This window comes from Scyliorhinus canicula, chromosome 2 (assembly GCF_902713615.1).
Source record: "Scyliorhinus canicula chromosome 2, sScyCan1.1, whole genome shotgun sequence".
NCBI classification, from domain to species: domain Eukaryota; kingdom Metazoa; phylum Chordata; class Chondrichthyes; order Carcharhiniformes; family Scyliorhinidae; genus Scyliorhinus; species Scyliorhinus canicula.
Window position 1 is genome coordinate 193,008,730 of NC_052147.1, and position 21,793 is coordinate 193,030,522.

The 21,793-nt window shown below is 45.2% G+C and overlaps 1 protein-coding gene across 2 annotated transcripts in view; it reads right to left on the minus strand.

The window, feature by feature from the left end:
- itga4 (integrin alpha 4) overlaps positions 1 to 21,793 on the minus strand; it is a 215,404-nt gene that overhangs the window by 69,838 nt on the left and 123,773 nt on the right. For both annotated transcript variants that reach the window (XM_038789255.1, XM_038789256.1), the window contains exons 16-17: positions 21,261 to 21,413; positions 19,729 to 19,805 (exon numbers count right to left, since the gene is read on the minus strand). In XM_038789255.1, coding sequence (XP_038645183.1) covers positions 19,729 to 19,805; positions 21,261 to 21,413 — 230 coding nt within the window. The remainder of the gene's footprint in view (positions 1 to 19,728; positions 19,806 to 21,260; positions 21,414 to 21,793) is intronic.

Genomic DNA, 21,793 nt, shown 5'->3' on the forward strand with positions numbered 1-21,793 from the left:
ATTGCGATATAAACATTATGGGCTGGATTCTCCTGCCCCGCCCACTGCAAGAACCCCACGGGAGACCCGCATACAATGGAGAGTTCCATCGACCTCGGGTGGGATTCTCCGGTCGCCGGGCGGACGCGGCCGGAGAATCCCACCCCATGTTGCACAAGATTTTCTGACCATGTCAATACACATCTCACTGGACAAAGTTGTCCGCTAGGGATGTAAAGTGAGAAAATTGGCCTTTTATTCTAACAAAGTTTTGAGGCAATTATTATCCCCATCACGTTCCTCTTCCAATGCACAATCCCAAAAGTCTCGACAACATTCCAGATGCCGATCAACAAGAAAGATGCTCAGTTTGATAATGATCAAGCAAAGTTAATATTTGTATACTTTTGATTTCAATATTGTCAATCTTATCTTGCATTTGCTATAAATGTAAAATCACAGGTTTCAATATAGACACAAAAATTCAGGTATCGTGACTGTTTCCCTGCCAGAAAAACAAGACATTTGTAAGATATTCTGGCTTTTAACCAGCACATTAGTCACTGAACACCTTTGGGAAGAAACCTGGCACATAGACAAGAAACAGAAGGTGAAAAGAATTGTACGTTACTAGGTTTCAGGATAATTGCAAATTATAAACACAGAATACGAGGAAGGTATACTTTTACCAGAAGAGGAAAATACATTTTCACTTCCAACAACAATTTTGCATTCCTTTTTGTGGCAAAGATTAACATTTCAACTATTTCCCGGAGAATGTGTTATCTGGCTCGTGATGGTGTTTCCATGGTGCTGCCATTGAGATGCCCATCAGCCTGGTGCCAGGCATACAGCAGAGCACCAGGTGTGCATCTGGGAGCGTGACAAGGGTACACTAAAGACTTCCACTGATGAATAATCTTTTTTCTGTCCTCCACAAAAATTATTTGGCATAGCACAAAGTCAGACCCTTATGCAAAGTACTGGCACTGAAATAATTTGATGCAATTGAAACTAAATGGAACAGCAAAATAATTCAGTGTTGTGATCAAAGTGAGAATAAATTACACACAACTTCTCCAATTTATTTTTCTTACTATTGTAACCACTATCATTTTGATCTGACCATCATAGCATTGTCTATTTGTCTATTTCTCATTCCCCAAGAAAAAAATTCAAATTTCAAAGCACGGATTAAGCCCTTTTATAACATCTTCGTGGATCAGAGATGTTTGGTATCATCAGAGATAAGGAGATGTCAGCTCATGTGCAGGTAAAGTTAAGACAAGTGTAATGGAGCTGAGAGCTCACACTATGTTTGATGAAATATATGTGTATATATATATATTGGGGGCGATTCTCTGATCGCGGGACTAAGTGAATGCCGTCGCGTTTCACGACGGCGCGAAACGGGCGCGGGGATGACCGATTCTGTCCCCCACGGGGGCCAGCACGGCACTGGAGCGGTTCATGCCGCTCCAGCCTCCCTTCCCGGCGCCACGCCAACCCGTGCGTGCGCAGTTGGGATGCGCCAACCTGCGCATACGTGGGGGACTTCTTCAGCGTGCCTGCCCCTACGCAACATGGCGTGGGGGATCAGGAGCCGGCCGTGCAACAAAGCAGGCCCGGGGGGAGAAGAGGCCGGCCTGCCGATCGGTGGGCCCCGATCGCAGGCCAGAGCACATCGGAGCCCCCCCCCCCCCCCTCCCCTCCCCCCCGGTAAAGGAGTGCTTTTCCCCGCCCCACAGCTGCCCCCGACCCTTTGCACAGAGTTCCTGCCGGCAGCGACCAGGGGTGAACGGCACCGGCGGGACTCTGTTTTTTCTGCGCGGCCGCTCGGCCCATACGGGCCTGAGAATCGGCAGCCCCGCCGATTCCAGCGGCCGCGGCTGGCGCTGCGTCAAAGGCGCCGATTCTCTGCACCTCAGAGAATCGTGAGCCGGCGTCGGGGCACGGTTGCGGTGATTCTCAGGCCCAGCGCGGGGCTCGGAGAATCGCACCCATAATATCTATATATATAAAATCATGGCTACTTCTTAAAATTTTATAACTGGACAATGACCTTTTAAGATGACTGAAACTATGTCCACCTGGAAACCTGAACAAAAGGAACTTTCTGGCAGTGTCAGACAAGAACAAAGAACAAAGAACAGTGCAGCACAGGAACAGGCCCTTCGGCCCTCCAAGCCTGTGCTTAGCATGATGCCCCAACTAAAAAGAAACCTTCTACCTTTACTCGGACCGTATCCCTCTATTTCCTCCCTATTCATGTATCCGTCCAGATGCCTTTTAAATGTTGCTAATGTGCCTGCTTCCACCACATTCTCTGGCAACTCATTCCAGGCACTCCTTATACTTTCCCTCTCTCACTTTAGCCTGTGCCCTCTTGTAATTGATACTTCCACCCTTGGAAAATGCCTCTGACTATCCACCCTGTCTATGCCCCTCATAATTTTGTAGATCTCTATCAGGTTTACCCTCAGCCTCCGTCTTTCCAATGAAAACAATCCTAGTTTATTCAACCTCTCCTCATAGCCAACACCCTTGAGACCAGGCAACATCCTGGTGAACCTTCTTTGCACTCTCTCCAAAGCTTCCATGTCCTTCAGTAAATGTAGTGGCCAGAACTGCACGCAATACTCCAAATGCGGCCTAACCAAGGTTTTATGTAGCTGCAACATGATTTTCCAACTCCTGTGCTCAATGCCCTGGTTGATGAAGGCAAGCCTGCCATATGCCTTCTTAATCACCTTGGCCACCTGTGCTGCCACTTTTCGGGAACTGTAGACCTGCATGCCCAGATCCCTGTGTATGTTAATGTTCCTAAGAGTTCTGCCATTTGCAGTATAATTCATACCAAAATGTATCACCTTGCATTTGCCCAGATTAAACTCCATCTGCCATTTCTGTGCCCAAGTCTCCAATCTATCTCTATTCTGTTGTATCCTCTGACGATCCTCGGCACTACAAGCTGATACTTCTTCATCCCTGAGGACTCTAATGATCCTGCTGCTGCAGGAACCAAATTCAAAGAGTGTGGTGGTATGATTAACATAGCTGCCTGCCATTGGTGCAGAACACCAGCTTACCATTGGCCCTGGTCGGTCATGTGCCTCTCGACTGATTGGTTGAGACCAGTCATGTGACGGCGCCCCGATTGGTCGAGAGGCTGAGTTAACCCCGCCTCCAGGGCGAGGTATAAATACCCAGCACGCCCGGTGGTCGGCCATTTACTGTAGTCGACCGCAGGGCTAACATCTAGCTTATTAAAGCCTACTTTTGTACAGCAACTCGTCTCGCGTTCAATTGATGGTTCATCAAAGAGAATTAGACAAAGGCCATCTACATTTCACAAGCTAGGTCTGGCCACCACAATCTCCTAGTCTGCTAGGACAAAGGATCCTGAAACTCCCTTTAAAATTCTCAATGATTGGAACATTAACAACCTCAGGAACCCAGGTGAAGGAACATACACCCTTTGTCAAAGTCAAACTGGAGAGGGAGGTGTCATGTGTCTTGAACCTCCCCCCCAACCACCAACCGAACTGGGAGAATCAGTTATACTATCTTTTTGGACTGGAAGACAGCCTGTCATCTTCCATCTTAGCAAACAGCTGCTCAGAACAAAGACTCTGTCTCGGTTTGAAGCCTGCTCCCCCCCTCCCCCATCTGCACTGTCTTTTTGGGACTTCTGAACTTCTATACCATTGCCTACAGGTATAATACATCTCTGCATGCCTATCTCCATGTGAATTATCCAGCATCAGTCTTAAGCCTGTTGATCTCCGTGAAGGAATCATCATTAGAATCACATGAAACAATAAATATTTTTTCTGTGGTCTTTCCCCTGTAAATCTTTCTTTCTCTATCCCACTTTTATTGCATGAACGCACAGGAGGCTACCTAGCAATACCCCAGTCCCATGCTAAGTGCGTGCGAATAAATTAACCCTCTGAGTTTTCCCTCTCTTAAGTTTGTTATGGGGTGATTAATATGAATTGGACCACATAAAAACTAAGTCTATTAATGACCATGAAACTATTGTTGATTGTTGTAAAAACATTAATTTAGGGAAGAATATCTTGTCCTTACCCAGTCTCAGACCCACAGCAACATGGTTGAATCGGCACTGTGGCACATTAATTAGCACTGCTGCATCACAGCTCCAGGGGACCGGGGTTCAATTCTGGCATCTGTGACTGTCTGTGAAGTTTGCACTTTCCCCTAGTGTCTACATGGGTTTCCTTTTGGGTGCTCCGGTTTCCTCCCGCAGTCCAAAGATAATAATAATAACATTAATAATAGCTTGTCACAAGTAGGCTTCAATGAAGTTACTGTGAAAAGCCCCTATTTGCCACATTCCGGCACCTGTTTGGGGAGGCCGGTACGGGAATAGAACCCGCGCTGCTGGTCTTGTTCTAGATTACAAGCCAAAGATGTGCAAGTTAGGTGGATTGGTTATGCTAAATTGCCTCTTAGTAGGTTTACGAGGTTAGGGTGGAGGCATGGGCTTAAGTAGGGTGTTCTTTCCAAGGGCTGGTGCAGACTTGATGGGCCAAATGGCCTCCTTCTGCCCCGGCATAATTCTAAATGCCCTCAGGGATGTGCAATAAATGCTGGACCAATGACGCCCACATCCCATGAACGAATAATAAAAAAATCCTCTCCTCAGCATCCAGAATTAGCAGGAGTTTAAACATTAATTAACAGGCAAATTGTGGATATAGGGCCGGATTTCCTTCCCCTTCCTCAGCGTGTTCTGCAGCAGCGGTGCGCGGCTTGCCAGTGCCGTGATCTTTTCGTCCCATCGTAGTGAACAGGGCTCCTGTTGCATGCACCCCTCCTCCCTGGGAAACCTGCGATGGGGGTGGGGGGTGCACCTTCAGCTGGAAGATCATACGGCCGTAAGAAATTCACACCCATAAAACATAGATCACATTATATGTGACACTTCATTTGTGCTACAGATTATGCGGCAGACAAAACTGAGACAGATCTTACAGATCGGCTTAGCAGTCCACTCTGATTTTAATGACCACAACAGTGGCTAAGAAGAATGGAACAGACAAAGATTAAAAGCTTTTCTCACACATAAGCCAATATCATTGTCGCCATTCTTTTCCTCCGTGCTTGCAGTGGGAACAAAATAGGGTCAGCACCTGATCTCTGTATGGAATTGACCTGGCTCTGGGAAATTGAACAGGATTAAAGTATAGGCAGCACGGTAGCACAGTTTCTTCACAGCTCCACGATCCCAGGTTCGATACCCAGTTTGGGTCACTGACTGTGCGGAGTCAGCACGTTCTCCCAGTGCCTGCGTGGGTTTCCTCTGGGTGCTTCGGTTTCCTCCCACAGTCCAATGTGTGCTGGCTAAGTGGATTGGCTATGCTAAATTGCCCTTCGTGTTCAAAAAGGCTAGCTGCGGTTACAGGGAGGGGGTGAAGGTGTGGGCTTGGGTGGGATGCTCTTTCCAAGGGCCGGTGCAGACTCGATGGACCGGAGCGGCCCTCCTTCTGCACTGTAAATTCTAGGATCTAGGACCAGTCCAGCCATGTTCAGCTTCTTTATTCGGCAAAACATTTTCACATCATTTTGCTTTACTTGCAATGACCACACCTAATCAATTACATAAGACTGCAAATACTGTAACAACAAATGGGCTGGATCTTCCAGTTCCGCCTACCCGGGGAGCTGAACTCCTGCCCGAGGGTCAACAGCCTTTAAATGACCTGCCGGAACCATTCTGTCCTGCCCATCTATTGTGGGGACTGGAGCATTTACCCACTGTATTTTAGATGACCTCCAAATGGACGTTGCCCAATGTATGACAAGTAAGAAAAATGGTTGCTTTAGATATTCTTCCAATACTAAAAGCTTAAAGCATTTTTGACCAATAAAGCTTTGCTGGTGGTAATCTTTAAAACTTTCTTATACATCTGCAGCAAAACAAAGATGTGAAGTAAGACTTTCTGTTTTATTGAGTTTGATCCATACATAGCTGCAAGACTTGAGAATGTGGACATTTCATTTGTGCTACAGATTAAGGAAAATACTTTAAATTATCCTTTTAAAATATTCTTACAATGTTAATTTGCAAGGACTATATAGCATATATGTCTGCAGGAATAGTGCCAGAGAAACTGGAGGATAGCAAATGTCCCCTTGTTCAAGAAGGGGAGTAGAGCGAACCCAGTAACTATAGACCAGTGAGCCATACTTCTGTTGTGGGCAGTATTGGAAACGATTATAAAAGATATGGGGCGCGATTCTCCACCCCCACGACGGGTCGGAGAATAGCGGGAGGGCATTCCCGACATTTTTTCCCGCCCAAACTCCCGACACGAATCGCTGCCGCCGTTTTTTTACGGCCCCGGCAGCGATTCACAGCTGATAGATGGGCCGAAGTCCAGCCCTTTACGCTGTTTTTACGAACGGCAAACACCACCCTGGTTGGCCATTCGTAAAAACGGCGGGAACAAATCGCTTTTTTTATAACCATGGCACCGATTGGCACGGCAGTACACACGGCCGTGCCAAGGGTGCCATGGGCCCCCGCGATTGTGGCCCGCCGATCGCGGGCAGCCGGCCCGATGCCCGCGCACTATTTCTCCTTCCGCCGCCCCGCAGTATCCATTCGCGGGCGGGCTGAGGGGCATCCCGGCCCGCGCATGCGCGGGTTTCGCGCAAATACGCGATGACGTCATCCGCGCATGAGCGGGTTGGAGGTCTTCCAATCCGCGCATGCGCGGCTGATGTCATATGACGCGTCAGCCGGCGCTAACTCCGGCAAGCGGGCTTAACGAAAATTCGTTAAGCCCGTGATGCCGGAGCTTACGGCGTCGGGCTGCTAGCCCCGACCGGGGACCAGAACGGTTCCGGTCGGGAAGGGGCGCGCTTACGATTTCTCCGTTTTGGGAGAATGCGCCATGATTCTCATCATCTAGAACAGGAATAATTGATTCGGGTAGGCAACATGGTTTTGTAAAGGTAGGTCGTGCCTCACAACCTTATTGAGTTCTTTGAGAAGGTCACCAAACAGGTGGATGAGAGTAAAGCAGTTGATGTGGTGTAGATGGATTTCAGTAAAGCATTTAGAACATAGAACATAGAACAGTACAGCACAGAACAGGCCCTTCGGCCCTCGATGTTGTGCCGAGCAATGATCACCCTACTTAAACCCACGTAACCCGTATACCCGTAACCCAACAATCCCCCCATTAACCTTACACTACGGGCAATTTAGCATGGCCAATCCACCTAACCTGCACATCTTTGGACTGTGGGAGGAAACCGGAGCACCCGGAGGAAACCCACGCACACACGGGGTGGACGTGCAGACTCCACACAGACAGTGACCCAGCCGGGAATCGAACCTGGGACCCTGGAGCTGTGAAGCATTGATGCTAACCACCATGCTACCGTGATAAGGTTCCCCGCGGCAGGCTATTGCAGAAAATACGGAGGCATGGGATTGAGGGTGATTTAGTGGTTTAGATTAGAAATTGGCTAGCTGTAAGAAGACAGAGGGTGGTGGTTGATGGGAAATGTTCAGCCTGGAGTTCAGTTACTAGTAGTGTACCACAAGGATCTGTTTTGGGGCCTCTGCTGTTTGTCATTTTTATAAATGGCCTGGAGGAGGGCGTAGAAGGATGGGTGAGTAAATTTGCAGATGACACTAAAATCGGTGGAGTTGTGGACAGTGTGGAAGGATGTTGCAGGTTACAGAGGGATATAGATAAACTGCAGAGTGGGGCTGAGAGGTGGCAAATGGAGTTTAATGCAGAAAAGTCTGAGGTGATCCATTTTGGAAGGAATAACATGAATACAGAGTACTGGGCTAATGGTAAGATTCTTGGTAGTGTGGATGAGCAGAGAGATCTCGGTGTCTATGTACATAGATCCCTGAAAGTTGCCACCCAGGTTCATAGGGTTGTTAAGAAGGCGACAATGTGTTAGCTTTTATTGGTAGAGGGATTGAGTTTCGGAGCCATTAGGTCATGTTGCAGCTGTACAAAACTCTGGTGCGGCCGCATTCGGAATATTGCCTGCAGTTCTGGTCGCCGCATTATAGGAGGGATGTGGAAGCATTGGAAAGGGTGCAGAGGAGATTTACCAGGATGTTGCCTGGTTATGGAGGGAAGATCTTATGAGGAAAGGCTGAGGGACTTGAGGCTGTTTTCGTTAGAGAGAAGATGGTTAAGAGATGACTTGATAGAGGCATACAAGATGATCAGAGGATTAGATAGGGTGGACAGTGAGAGCCTTTTTCCTCGGATTGTGATGGCTAGCAAGAGGGGACAAAGCTTTAAATTGAGGGGAGATAGATATAGGACAGATGTCAGAGGTAGGTTCTTTACTCACAGAGTAGTAGGAGCATGGAATGCCCTGCCTGCAACAGTAGTGGACTTGCCAACATTAAGGGCATTTAAATGGTAATTGGATAAACATATGGATGATAATGGAATTGTGTAGATGGGCTTTAGATTGGTTTCACAGGTCGGTGCAACATCGAGGGCCGAAGGGCCTGTACTGCGCTGAAATGTTCTATGTTTCTATAGCACAGAAACAGGCTGGTTGCCCAACTCATCTGTGAAGATGTTACTATGTCACACATGTCTCCTTCCATTCCATCTATTTCATCCAAATCTTTCAACGTATCTATTCACTCTCATGTATTTGTCAAGTTTCCTTTTGGAAGTGTCCAAGATATTTTCTGTGATAGCGAATTCTAACATTCTAACCTCTTAATATAGAAATTGATGTATTTTCCTATTGAATGCAATAGTAGCTGCCTTTATTTGTAGCATCTAGTCTTCCACAAATGGAAACGTTCGCTCCACATTAACCCTTGCAACTTTGAAAATGCAGCTGTACCTTAAAAGTCATAGGATCAATAGCAGAAAGGTAAGTTGTGAAGCTGCATTTAAAACTGCTGAAATAATCAGCTATGCTAAATTTCCAACTTCAAATGCGCTTTTATAGGGCTAGTGGGGGTAGGCATCGTAGAGGAAAGGGAAATGAGAGGGACAGTTCTCTCTGAGCCCCAACCCGCAGCTTCTAGACATTAGCATTGTCAGAGGCCTCAAAGATTGTTACTCGCCTACTTTTATGCAACATAATATTTGGCCTGTGTTGACCAGGGAACTGGAGACGATTTGAGATTTGTAAGCTTTAAATCAGCCAAAATGTTGCCCAAAATGTTATTGTGGATAACTTTTCAGTACTTCCATCAGTAACATTTACTTCTTAGGACATCTATCTGACGGGATATTCTTTGTTACGATAAAACGTTAAAGAAAAGACCAAGAAAAAGAAAGCGAGCCTTGCATTTATATAGCGCCTGCCACAGACTATATGGACACTCCAAAGCACTTTATGGGAAAAGTAGTATTTTAAAATTTAGTCACTTTTGAAATGTAGGCAACAGAGCAGCTAATTTGCATACAGCCAGCTATCACAAACAGCAATGTCACCAATATGACAATAGCCAGATAGATCATTTGTACTTGTGATGTGATTATTGACCAGAACACTGGGAATAACTTCCCTCCTCTTCTTTGAAATAACGCCATAGGATCTTCAAGGATATCTTCGAGGGAGAGAGGCAAAACATAGGGTACTGTAGACCAGTTAGCTTGACCTCTGTGGTGAGGAAGTTGCTGTAATCAATCAGTAAGGAGGAGATGACTGAACAGTTAGAAAGATGAAGCTCAATCCACCATTGTTGGCGTGGTTTTATGAAGGGTAAGTCATGCTTGACAAACTTGCTTGAGTTCTTTGAGGACGTAACAGCAAGGTGGATAATGAGGAACCTGTTGATGTGGTATATCTAGACTTCCAGAAGGCTTTTGACAAGGTGCCGCATAAAAGATTGATCCAGAAGGTGAGATCGCAGGGGATTTGGGGTAGAGTACCTGGATTGGATTGAGGATTAGCTGACTGGCAGAAAGCAGAAGGTCGGGATAAATGGGTCCTTCTCTGGCTGGCGAACTATAACTAGCTGGGTGCCAGAGGGGTCAGCCCTTGGATCGCAAATGTTTACAATTTATATAAATGATCTGCGAGCAGGAACAGAGTGTAACATAGCAAAATTTGTGGATTATACTAAAACTGGTGGGAAAGCAGGCAGTGAAGAGGAGATAGAGATTTTACAGATGGATATTGTGGCCATCTAAAATGGCCTCCCACAAAAAGTGATGGGAAATTCGACCAAGCTTGAACACACTCAGGCTGTAGCCTGCAAATATACAAACTGCAGCCCAGACTTTATGCAGAAACTCACACCTGCAAAAGCCCATTAAAGGCTTTCTCAGGAACAATAGGACAATCCTGTCCATCACATCATCTACCTGGGGCAGCGGCACCAAGCCCCTGCTCGGAACACTCCCAGGATTGGCCACTGAGTTCCCACCCCAAAATCGATGTGGCAGCCCCTGAATGGAATTGACTGATCAGGCGGATGGAGCCCTGATCAACTGATTGACAGCGACCCAGGGACCGCCTACAAAAGGGGCAGGGAATTCCAAGCTGATTAAAAGGCAATGCAGGCCTTCACTTGCTCTCTCTCAACTGCCCCATCAACAACAGTGAATCCACCAGCCAAGCAGAGCCCACACCATCCGCAGAGGACGACAACAGAAAACGGACCACCTACAGAACTTCTGTGCTGCCAGACTACCGGATCCACATAAGGCCATATCTACTCTGTATGTGTCGGTCACCTGGAAGTTAAGCTAAGGTTGTTTAAGTGTATTAGTTTATAGTCCAATGTGCATGAATGTGTGATTAATTAAGTAAATAACCTTGTGTATGTTAAATAAACTATAATTGTAGTAAACTACTTGTGTGAACATTTGTCCACCGTCTACGGGTTAAACATACTGTGGTTATAAAAGAGCAACAATATAGATAGGCTAGGAGGCTGGGCTAATATTTGGCAAATGGAGTTCAATGAAGATAAGTGTGAGGTTATCCATTTTGGCTGAAAAAATAGAAAGGCAAATAATCTAAATGGAATGCAGATTCAAAATGCGCTTGGGCAGAGGGATCTGGTGTCGTTCATGAATCACAGAAAGTCGGTATGCAGGTACAGCATGTAATTAAAAAGGAAAATGTTAGCGTTTATTGCAAAAGGGCTGGAGTATAAAAGTGGAGAGGTTTTGTTGCAATTGTATAGAGTGTTGGTGAGACTACATCTGGAGTATTGTGTCCTGTTTTGGTCTCCTTATTTTAGGAAGGATGTGGTAGCATTGGAGGCAGTTCACAGAGGTTCACCAGATTGAATCTGGGAATGAAAGGGTTGATGTATGAGGAGAGATATTTTGGGTTTATACTCGCTGGAGTTTAGAAGGATGAGAGAGGATCTGATCAAGATATATAAAATACAAAAAGGGATTGATAAAGTATACGCAGACCAAATGTTTCCTCTTGAAGGCCAATCCCGAAGAGAGCTCACAGATATAGGTTGAGAGGCGGTACATTTAGAACCGAGATGAGGAGGAACCTACTTCTTGCTGAAGGTGGTGAATTTGTGGAACTCACTGCCTCATAGTGGTTCAAGAAGGAACAGATACATTTCGGAATTTAAAAATGGATTAAAGGGATACGGGGAACAGATGGGGAACAGATGGGGAGTTGGATTTGAGACCAGGAAGAAATCAGCCATGATCTGATTGAATGGCGGAGCAGGCCCGAAGGAGTGAATTGCCTACTTCTGCTCCTAAGTTGCTATGTTCTACTTGTAGCTGAGTGAGCCATTGGAGGGTATGATTTAGCAATTCATCCGAAAGTCAGCACCTTGGACTGAAGTGTCAGCTGAGAACCCTGTCATGATGCAGGGTACATTTTACATTATATGGGATTTGACACCAAAATAGTATCACAATATTTAGAAAAAATAATAGGCCATTGAGCCTCTTAAAATTGTTCCGTCTTTGAAACTGTATCTTGGCTGATCTCTGCCAAACTTTGTCAAATTGCACCTAGGGAATGGTACAACTAAATTACCCATCAACTACATTTGAGATGATTAGGGTCATTGGGTTCCATAGCAGCTGCAGTAGCTCCTGCACAGAATTGTTTTTCCAGTGCAGTTTTATATGAAACACTGCTTTAATTAGACAAAGCACTAGTAAATTAACAATGTTGCCAACAAAGAAACGCACGGATGATCAAGTACATACTCAATGATATGGATAGTTAAACTTACTCCTGTGTATGTGATCCTCGCTTAGAACATAGAACATAGAACGATACAGCGCAGTACAGGCCCTTCGGCCCACGATGTTGCACCGACATGGAAAAAAAAACTAAAGGCCATCTAACCTACACTATGCCCTTATCATCCATATGCTTATCCAATAAACTTTTAAATGCCCTCAATGTTGGCGAGTTCACTACTGTTGCAGGTAGGGCATTCCACGGCCTCACCACTCTTTGCGTAAAAAACCCACCTCTGACCTCTGTCCTATATCTATTACCCCTCAATTTAAGGCTATGTCCCCTCGTGCTAGCCACCCCCATCCGCGGGAGAAGGCTCTCGCTGTCCACCCTATCTAACCCTCTGATCATTTTGTATGCCTCTATTAAGTCACCTCTTAACCTTCTTCTCTCTAACGAAAACAACCTCAAGTCCATCAGCCTTTCCTCATAAGATTTTCCCTCCATACCAGGCAACATCCTGGTAAATCTCCTCTGCACCCGTTCCAAAGCTTCCACGTCCTTCCTATAATGAGGCGACCAGAACTGTACACAATACTCCAAATGCGGCCGTACTAGAGTTTTGTACAACTGCAACATGACCTCATGGCTCCGGAACTCAATCCCTCTACCAATAAAGGCCAACACACCATAGGTCTTCTTCACAACCCTATCAACCTGGGTGGCAACTTTCAGGGATCTATGTACATGGACACCGAGATCCCTCTGCTCATCCACACTACCAAGAATTTTACCATTAGCCAAATATTCCGCATTCCTGTTATTCTTTCCAAAGTGAATCACCTCACACTTCTCCACATTAAACTCCATTTGCCACCTCTCAGCCCAGCTCTGCAGCTTATCTATGTCCCTCTGTAACCTGCAACATCCTTCCGCACTGTCTACAACTCCACCGACTTTAGTGTCGTCTGCAAATTTACTCACCCATCCTTCTGCGCCCTCCTCTAGGTCATTTATAAAAATGACAAACAGCAACGGCCCCAGAACAGATCCTTGTGGTACGCCACTCGTAACTGAACTCCATTCTGAACATTTCCCATCAACTACCACTCTCTGTCTTCTTTCAACTAGCCAATTTCTGATCCACATCTCTAAATCACCCTCAATCCCCAGCCTCCGTATTTTCTGCAATAGCCGACCGTGGGGAACCTTATCAAATGCTTTACTGAAATCCATATACACCACATCAACTGCTCTACCCTCGTCTACCTGTTCAGTCACCTTCTCAAAGAACTCGATAAGGTTTGTGAGGCATGACCTACCCTTCACAAAACCATGCTGACTATCCCTAATCATATTATTCCTATCTAGATGATTATAAATCGTATCTTTTATAATCCTCTCCAAGACCTTACCTACCACAGACGTTAGGCTCACCGGCCTATAGTTACCGGGGTTATCTCTACTCCCCTTCTTGAACAAAGGGACCACATTTGCTATCCTCCAGTCCTCTGGCACTATTCCTGTAGCCAATGATGACCTAAAAATCAAAGCCAAAGGCTCAGCAATCTCTTCCCTGGCTTCCCAGAGAATCCTAGGATAAATCCCATCCGGCCCCGGGGACTTATCTATTTTCACCTTGTCCAGAATTGCCAACACTTCTTCCCTACGCACCTCAATGCCATCTATTCTAATAGCCTGGATCTCAGCATTCTCCTCCACAATATTATCTTTTTCTTGAGTGAATACTGACGAAAAGTATTCATTTAGTATCTCGCTTATCTCCTCAGCCTCCACACACAACTTCCCACCACTGTCCTTGACTGGCCCAACTCTTACCCTAGTCATTCTTTTATTCCTGACATACCTATAGAAAGCTTTTGGGTTTTCCTTGATCCTACCTGCCAAAGACTTCTCATGTCCCCTCCTTGCTCGTCTCAGCTCTCTCTTTAGATCCTTCCTCACTTCCTTGTAACTATCAAGCGCCCCAACTGAAACTTCATGCCTCATCTTCACATAGGCCTCCTTCTTCCTCTTAACAAGAGATTCCACTTCTTTGGTAAACCACGGTTCCCTCGCTCGACCCCTTCCTCCCTGCCTGACTGGTACGTACTTATCAAGAACATGCAATAGCTGTTCCTTGAACAAGCTCCACATATCCAGTGTGCCCAACCCTTGCAGCCTACTTCTCCAACCAACACATCCTAAGTCATGTCTAATGGCATCATAATTGCCCTTCCCCCAGCTATAACTCTTGCCCTGCGGGGTATACTTATCCCTTTCCATCACTAACGTAAAGGTCACCGAATTGTGGTCACTGTTTCCAAAGTGCTCACCTACCTCCAGATCTAACACCTGGCCTGGTTCATTACCCAAAACCAAATCCAATGTGGCCTCGCCTCTTGTTGGCCTGTCAACATATTGTGTCAGGAAACCCTCCTGCACACATTGTACAAAGAACGACCCATCTAATGTACTCAAACTATATCTTTTCCAGTCAATATTTGGAAAGTTAAAGTCTCCCATAACAACTACCCTGTTACTTTCGCTCTTTTCCAGAATCATCTTCGCCATCCTTTCCTCTACATCCCTAGAACTATTAGGTGGCCTATAGAAAACTCCCAACAGGGTGACCTCTCCTTTCCTGTTTCTAACCTCAGCCCATACTACCTCAGAAGAAGAGTCCCCATCTAGCATCCTTTCCGCCACCGTAATACTGTCCTTGACTAGCAGCGCCACACCTCCCCCTCTTTTGCCCCCTTCTCTGAGCTTACTAAAACACCTAAACCCCGGAACCTGCAACAACCATTCCTGTCCCTGCTCTATCCATGTCTCTGAAATGGCCACAACGTCGAAGTCCCAGGTACCCACCCATGCTGCCAGTTCCCCTACCTTATTTCGTATACTCCTGGCATTGAAGTAGACACACTTAACTGTCACTTGCCAACAGCCCTTCCACAAACCACCTTCAACTTAGACTGACCGCACTGCACGTATGCAAATTCCCCCAGAACAGCTGATCAGTAGCTTTGCTCTGCTGCCCTCTGCTGGATGCTTGCTTTCACTCAAACTCCTTGGGTCTCCTTCGCCGGTTCACCTTCAACTTAGGCTGACCGCACTGCACGTATGCAAATTCCCCCAGAACAGCTGATCAGTAGCTTTGCTCTGCTGCCCTCTGCTTGTTTTACAAAATACACCAGACTCCCAATATCAACTATTATTTGAAAATATTAGTTTGTCTAGAGCAGTCAAACTGATTTATTTTTCAGAAAAGTTAAAGTCTTGACTATCTTTTTTTTTTTTAAATGTTTTAATTCTCGATTTTCACATTTTCCTTCAAATTTACACCCCACCAACAAGCAGTAAATGGTACCAGATACAAAGTCAATCCCCTTAACATCACCAATTATCCCATCCTCCCACCACCCCAATCAACGGCCCACCTGTCAATATATGCATCAAATAAAACAAACCCTCCCACGGTGGAAAAAAAAAAGGCGAAAAAGACAAAGGAGTCCGGAATCGCCCATGGTCACTATTAACCTATAGAGTGTCCCCCCCCCTCCCCCCCGACCTCCCCGACGACACTCAATGCCACCCAACCTCCAAAAGAGTACCGTAAATGACACCCAAGAGTTGTAAACCCCCTCCCCAAATCCTCCCCTCCACTTCCTCTTGTAAAAAAATCCTTCCCCCTCCAACCTCGGTTCCTTCCCCCCAACTTTCCACCCCGGATAGACCCCTCGGACTCTGTTCTGCCAGGCTCCGATGGCCGCAGCCCCTCTCCCCCTCCCCACCGTTCACTGGCTGGCTTAAACTGGCCAGCATAGATGCCCCCGCCCGGGTCTCTTTCCCCCTTGCCCGGTCCCAGGAAAAACCCAGAAGTTCCCTTTAGCACACAAACCCCGCATACACATCCACACCCTAAAGGACCCTCATTACGACTGAAAGTCCCATTTCTTCCCTTGTCCAAATATATACAACGTTGGCTCCTATAGCCCATACACCAGCACGCAGTGAAACAAAAGAAAAGAAAAAATACAGTCATGAGGCTACATCGGTACATGACCATTTCTCAATTCTGCCACAGTCCTTCTGCCTTCGCAAACTCCTCCGCCGCTTCCGCCGTCCCAAAATAAAAGTTGATTATTTTTCTCACTGGCTTGATTATTTTATCTGCTTTCACTTCTGAGTTCCCGTTTCCTCTCTTTTCTGTGACCAACCCAAAAATGGTTGGCTGATGTTGTATGGTTGAAGAATAATTGAAACTGGTGTGTTTTAGTTTATTTATTTATTTTTTTATATATATATTTTTTTTTAAATGTTGAGTACCCAATTCTTTTTTTTTTCAATTAAGGGGCAATTTAGCATGGCCAATTCACCTACCAGGCACATCTTTGGGTTGTGGGGGTGAGACCCACGCAGGCACAGGGAGAATGTGCAAACTCCACATGGACAGTGACCCGGGGCCGGGATCAAACCCGGGTTCTCAGCGCCATGAGGCATTAGTGCTAACTGCAGCGCCACCGTGTGACCCCTGTGCTTAGTTTAAACTACGATTTTTGATATTTTATATCAAAAAGTTCTAAGATCACCTTTTAAAAAATGCTGCATACCTGCCATAATCATAAGGGGAGTGGAGCGGGGATGAAACGCAAGAGAAGAGCATGGACAGTTTAGAAGGGAAAGTAAATTTTAGCTAAAGAGCTTATAAGGAGATTTAAAGGTTATAAAGAAACTGAACATGAAAAAAAAAAGTGGGGAAAAAATAGGTTATGGAAGAAGAAAAAAGGAAAAAATTGCCAAATCATGGGAATTCAAACGAGAAGGGGCATTATTGATACACATCCATAAGAGATAAAATCATGGCATTAAGATTAATTAAAATACACAACCATTACATAATAGCAATAATTAAAACATGGTTGTCCACTCGGTCAGGCTTGGGCAATGACATTTTCTTGAATATAATTTCAGAATGATATGGAGTGGATAAAATGGGATATTGGTGGTGGTATTATTAGAAAAAAACATCACACCATTATTCCATCAGGATTTGACGGAAAGATGTTGCCCAAATAGAATCCTTTCAGATTCAGCCGAGGAACAGAAAGACATTGCTACATTTTTGGGATCATATTATCGATGATCAGGAACTGGAGGAAGAAAATTTGAGCCAAATTTTAAAAGTTGCAACATCAACAACAGAGCTTGGATTATATTTATGTAAGTATGCTTTATTTATCTAAAAATAGAGAGCAGATGGACTTGGGGACACAGATGCACAATTCATTAAAAAGTGTCAGTGGAATCCTACCTAAAAAGAAAATAATTCTTATATTACATGATATTGCAGACAAAGTACTTGGGTTGTTTGGAAGGTGCAGCAATTTGCATGTGGAAATTAAAACTAATCTGTTTAAACAGAAACATCCAAGGAATATGCTTTGCAAATTAGCGAACATGTTTTCCTCCTTTTTTGAGCTGTGGGAAAAGCATCCTTGTAATATGTTTCTGTCCATGCTACCTAACACTGCCTGGTGCTGTGGATTTCATAGCATGCGGAACTGAAAGACGCTTTGTTTAAGAAACCATGGTCAACAACTAGTGAAGGCCACTCCCAAGGTTATAAAGAATGAAGAAGTAAATTATGACGTAATGATCAGTTCTTTGAAAAGTCTTTTAAAATATCTCGCTATGGATTCATTTGGGCCAATTTTACATTATTGAAATTAACATCAATGGGTTAGACATTGGCTCAAAATGGAGTTGACAGACATACTGCTCAATTGAAATGAAATGAAAATCACTTATTGTCACAAGTAGGCTTCAAATGAAGTTACTGTGAAAAGCCCCTAGTCGCCACATTCCGGCGCCTGTTCAGGGAGGCTGATACGGGAAATGAACCCGTGCTGCTAGCCTGCCCGAGTCTGCTTTAAAAGCCAGCTATTTAGCCCATTGTGCTAAATCAGCCCCTATGGAAGGGAATCCTAGAAAGACCACAGGACCCAGACAGCCAAAGGCACAGCAGCTAACCGTAGGGGAAGGGAGGGGGGTGCACTGCACCAGAGGCATCAAGAGTTCTGATGGGGCTTGGTGGGCTGGAAAAGGTCAGAGGGATAAGGGATGAGGGATCCATGAAATAAATTAAACATGAGAATGAAAATATATAAACTTGATGGTTTGGGTGCCAGGAGCCAACGTACGTCAGCCAAGATGGACAGAGTTTGTATGGGAGAGTTTGGATGACCTGAATTGTATTAAGGGTAGAAAATAGGATACCACAGAGTACTGAATAGTCAAATCTGAAGAGAAGAAATTAATTGAGGAGGGGTTAAATATATTGAGGAAGGAACAATTATGGAGGTGAAAGCAAATTTGTGATGGAAAGGATACGGCGTTGATTAATTCGTACACCAAGTTTGTAACCAGTCTGGTTTAGTCTAAGACAAGGCAAGGAATGGGAACGGAGCAGCAATGAAGGTTTCTGGGATGGGCTGAAGACAATAACTTCAGCTTTCCTGATGTTTAACTCGCTAAACTTGCCTATGTCTGTTACATTTTGGAGTAGATCACAGAGATAAGGGGCACGATCCAAAAGCCACGCTGCACCCGAAAAGCAGCTCGCCGCGGCGCTTCATGGCCGATGAAAGCCGGGAGACCCCGTTCTTGGGATTTACCCAGCTCTTAACGCCTCATGAGATCCAACGTGATCTCGCAAGATGGTGTCATGTGAATCCATTTTGGATGCTAAACGTTTTGGCTAACCTGCATATAGAGTGAGCAGAGGTACCCGAGGCTTGGGATTCATCCCCTTCACCTCACAGACCTTGGGCAACCACCATTTAGCACTGATCCCCACAGGGACCAGACGGAACGGCATGCGTGGGGGTCTCCCAGGGGATCAGAGGTTCCCAGCTGCATGCCCTTTGCCCTGGCACTGTTGGTGCCCGCCTGGCAGTGTTAGCTCACTATGAGACTTTGTTCCCATTTAGTTGAATTGAGCCCAGAGAGTTTCAATTGAAAAGAACTCTGCTGGGGCCAACAGACAGAGAAGATCCAGAGAGCATCCCATAATGTCAGAGTAGCATTTCCAGGGGGAAAACTAGGACCACCATTAAGAAAACCTTCCTCAGCTATGAACACCAGCAAAGGACTCAAACAGTGAACTCTCCATTTTCGACTTTTATATTGAATGTTAATTTGACCAAAATTTAATCTCTTCTACTGTACAACTTGTAACTTTGCATGAATGTGTGCATGTTGTGAATGTCAGATGTATATATTTACCTTTTTAACTTATGTACCTGGGTGTATTTCTTACTTAACAAAAGATATCCCTTTGAATTTAAACTCACGAAAGCCTGTTGGACTGAGTTATTTGCAATCAACATATATATGGTTAGGTACAGACACTTCACCCTCATAAAGACCAATGAAAAAATTCTGTTATGGTCAATCAAGGAGTAGAAAGGAGAGAACCAGCCCTGGCTTCTGTCCGTACCCAATTGGAATAATATATACCAAAATTAGCAAACAGGAAAATAATGCTAAAGAATTAAAGTAAACTGTATTATGCAAGTTACCCACCCTGTTAGCAGCAGTTTTCCCGACATCTGGAGGTTAGCATCACAATCTCCAAATGCACAAAATCGTTCAAAATATGTCTATTCAAAAAAAGTAACATTCAGATGTAAGTGTGAATACCAATATGCAAAAAGAAACACAAGATATAAAAGTAAACCTTATCGTGGTAAAGGACAATTTCAAAGCTGTAAATGTGTAATTTTGGGGGCGATTCTCTGGCCGGGCTGAGTTCAGCACAATTCCACTATGTCGGGAAAATTCTGGGAGATGCCTGAAATGAGATTTGCGCTCGGTGCCAAACAATTTCCAATGCTCCCGGGCCCTCCCAGCAGATGTAATCTGGTTCATGCCCAGTGAGGGAGTGAACCAGATTAGCATATTAAAATTCATGATTAAATATCGAGGATCTGTTGTAAATCAGATTATCCCGGCACCTGCAATTCTCCCACCTGCCTGTGCATCATGGAGCCAGCATGATTCACTACTGGTCTGAACAAACAGAAACCAGACATGATGACCATGCCAGGGGGCTCAGAGGCCATTGTAGCCCCCATAGGGTCGGGGACATGGCAGGTCAGTGCCCTGGCACTGCACCCGGGCACTCTGGTAGTGCCAACTGGGCAGTTCCAAGTGGAGGGCACTTATCCTTTGGTGCCCTCTAGCAGGGCGCCACTCATCTGGGGGGGGGGGGGGGATTATTTGAATCGTGCCAGTTCGCACCAGGTTTCATGCCCGAAATGATATTTCGGAATTTGTTTTTGGACAATTCTGCCCTATATCTCGGAGATAATGGGCAGGGTTCTTCAGCCTCTCCAGCTTCCCAGCCACATGTTTGTCGGGGGTGGGTGATCGCACACTGTTCACTGGGGCGGGAATCTCTGCTCCCGCCGCCATCAACAGGAATTTCCATTTGAGCCACCCTATGCCCGCTGGGAAGGGTGCACTGCCGGCGAACCAGAGAACCCACCAGCAGCAAACAGCCGGAGAAATCTGGCCCATCTCATAAGAACAGATGAGAATTTACGGAAAAGTTGCAAACTGGGCTACAGTTGTATCGTAATTCTGATGTTGATCGAGTAAAATGGAGGGGAATACAGGCCCTTATTTGGGTTCTTGGAGTGAGGAGAACTAAAGGAGGAGAGAATGAGCACAGGCCACAACAGCTCACAGTAGTACTGTGAAGACAAGAGCAATAGTCCTGCGCTTACTCAGTACATATTTAGGTACGTAATACATAACTCTTCAGTGGCTGGCTGTTTCTTTAGGGTCAGCTGCCATCTCACCACTCGGTTTTGTGTCTAATTTGGCTTGGGTCCTAAGACAGGCATTTGACTCTAGTACCATAACTCAGAGGTTGTGGTTGTCGGATTGCTATCTAGCTCACTCCCAAAAAGGAGGTGATCAGGCACCCATAAGACTCAAGACTGGTCCCTCTAACTCTGAATTGCATTCAGATATCAGTGTGACGCATGCAAATTTCTACCCCAAGTCTTAGCTTTATCGCTGGGTGGCAGAAAATATAATTGTGCACACACCTTGTTTTTGACTCCGTTCACTTGGTTTTCTTTTTTTTGCAAAACAGGTTGGAGTGGAGGGAAAGAGTCTGTGGATTCATTCTTTACAATGTGCTTTCCCAGGGAATAGGATGCTTCAAAGTAGACCGGTGTTCTAAAATCTCGGACTTCCCTCTTTGAAAACAGAAAACAGAGTTCAGCGTATAATAGCAATGCAAATGTGAACATATTTTTGATTCATATGATTGCAATGGTGCTTTTAAGAGAGTAGTTGAGTAAAGTTCAGTGAAAGTCTATAGTAGATGCTGTCATGTTAAGAACCAGAAGGTGATAACTGACTCAATAGAGCTGTTGAACATTTCCCAGGGCAGATTCAGGTGAACTGTCAGGACATGGTAGAGATTTTACATGGTCCATTTGCATTGTTCCTTAAATCTCTGGGCAGTGTTCAAACTAATGGCACAGTCTGATAAGGCGAATTATAAAATCTATTTTTGCAAGAGGCCAGTAATCAGAGGACATACATTTGTCACCAAAGAGACAATTAGAAAAGT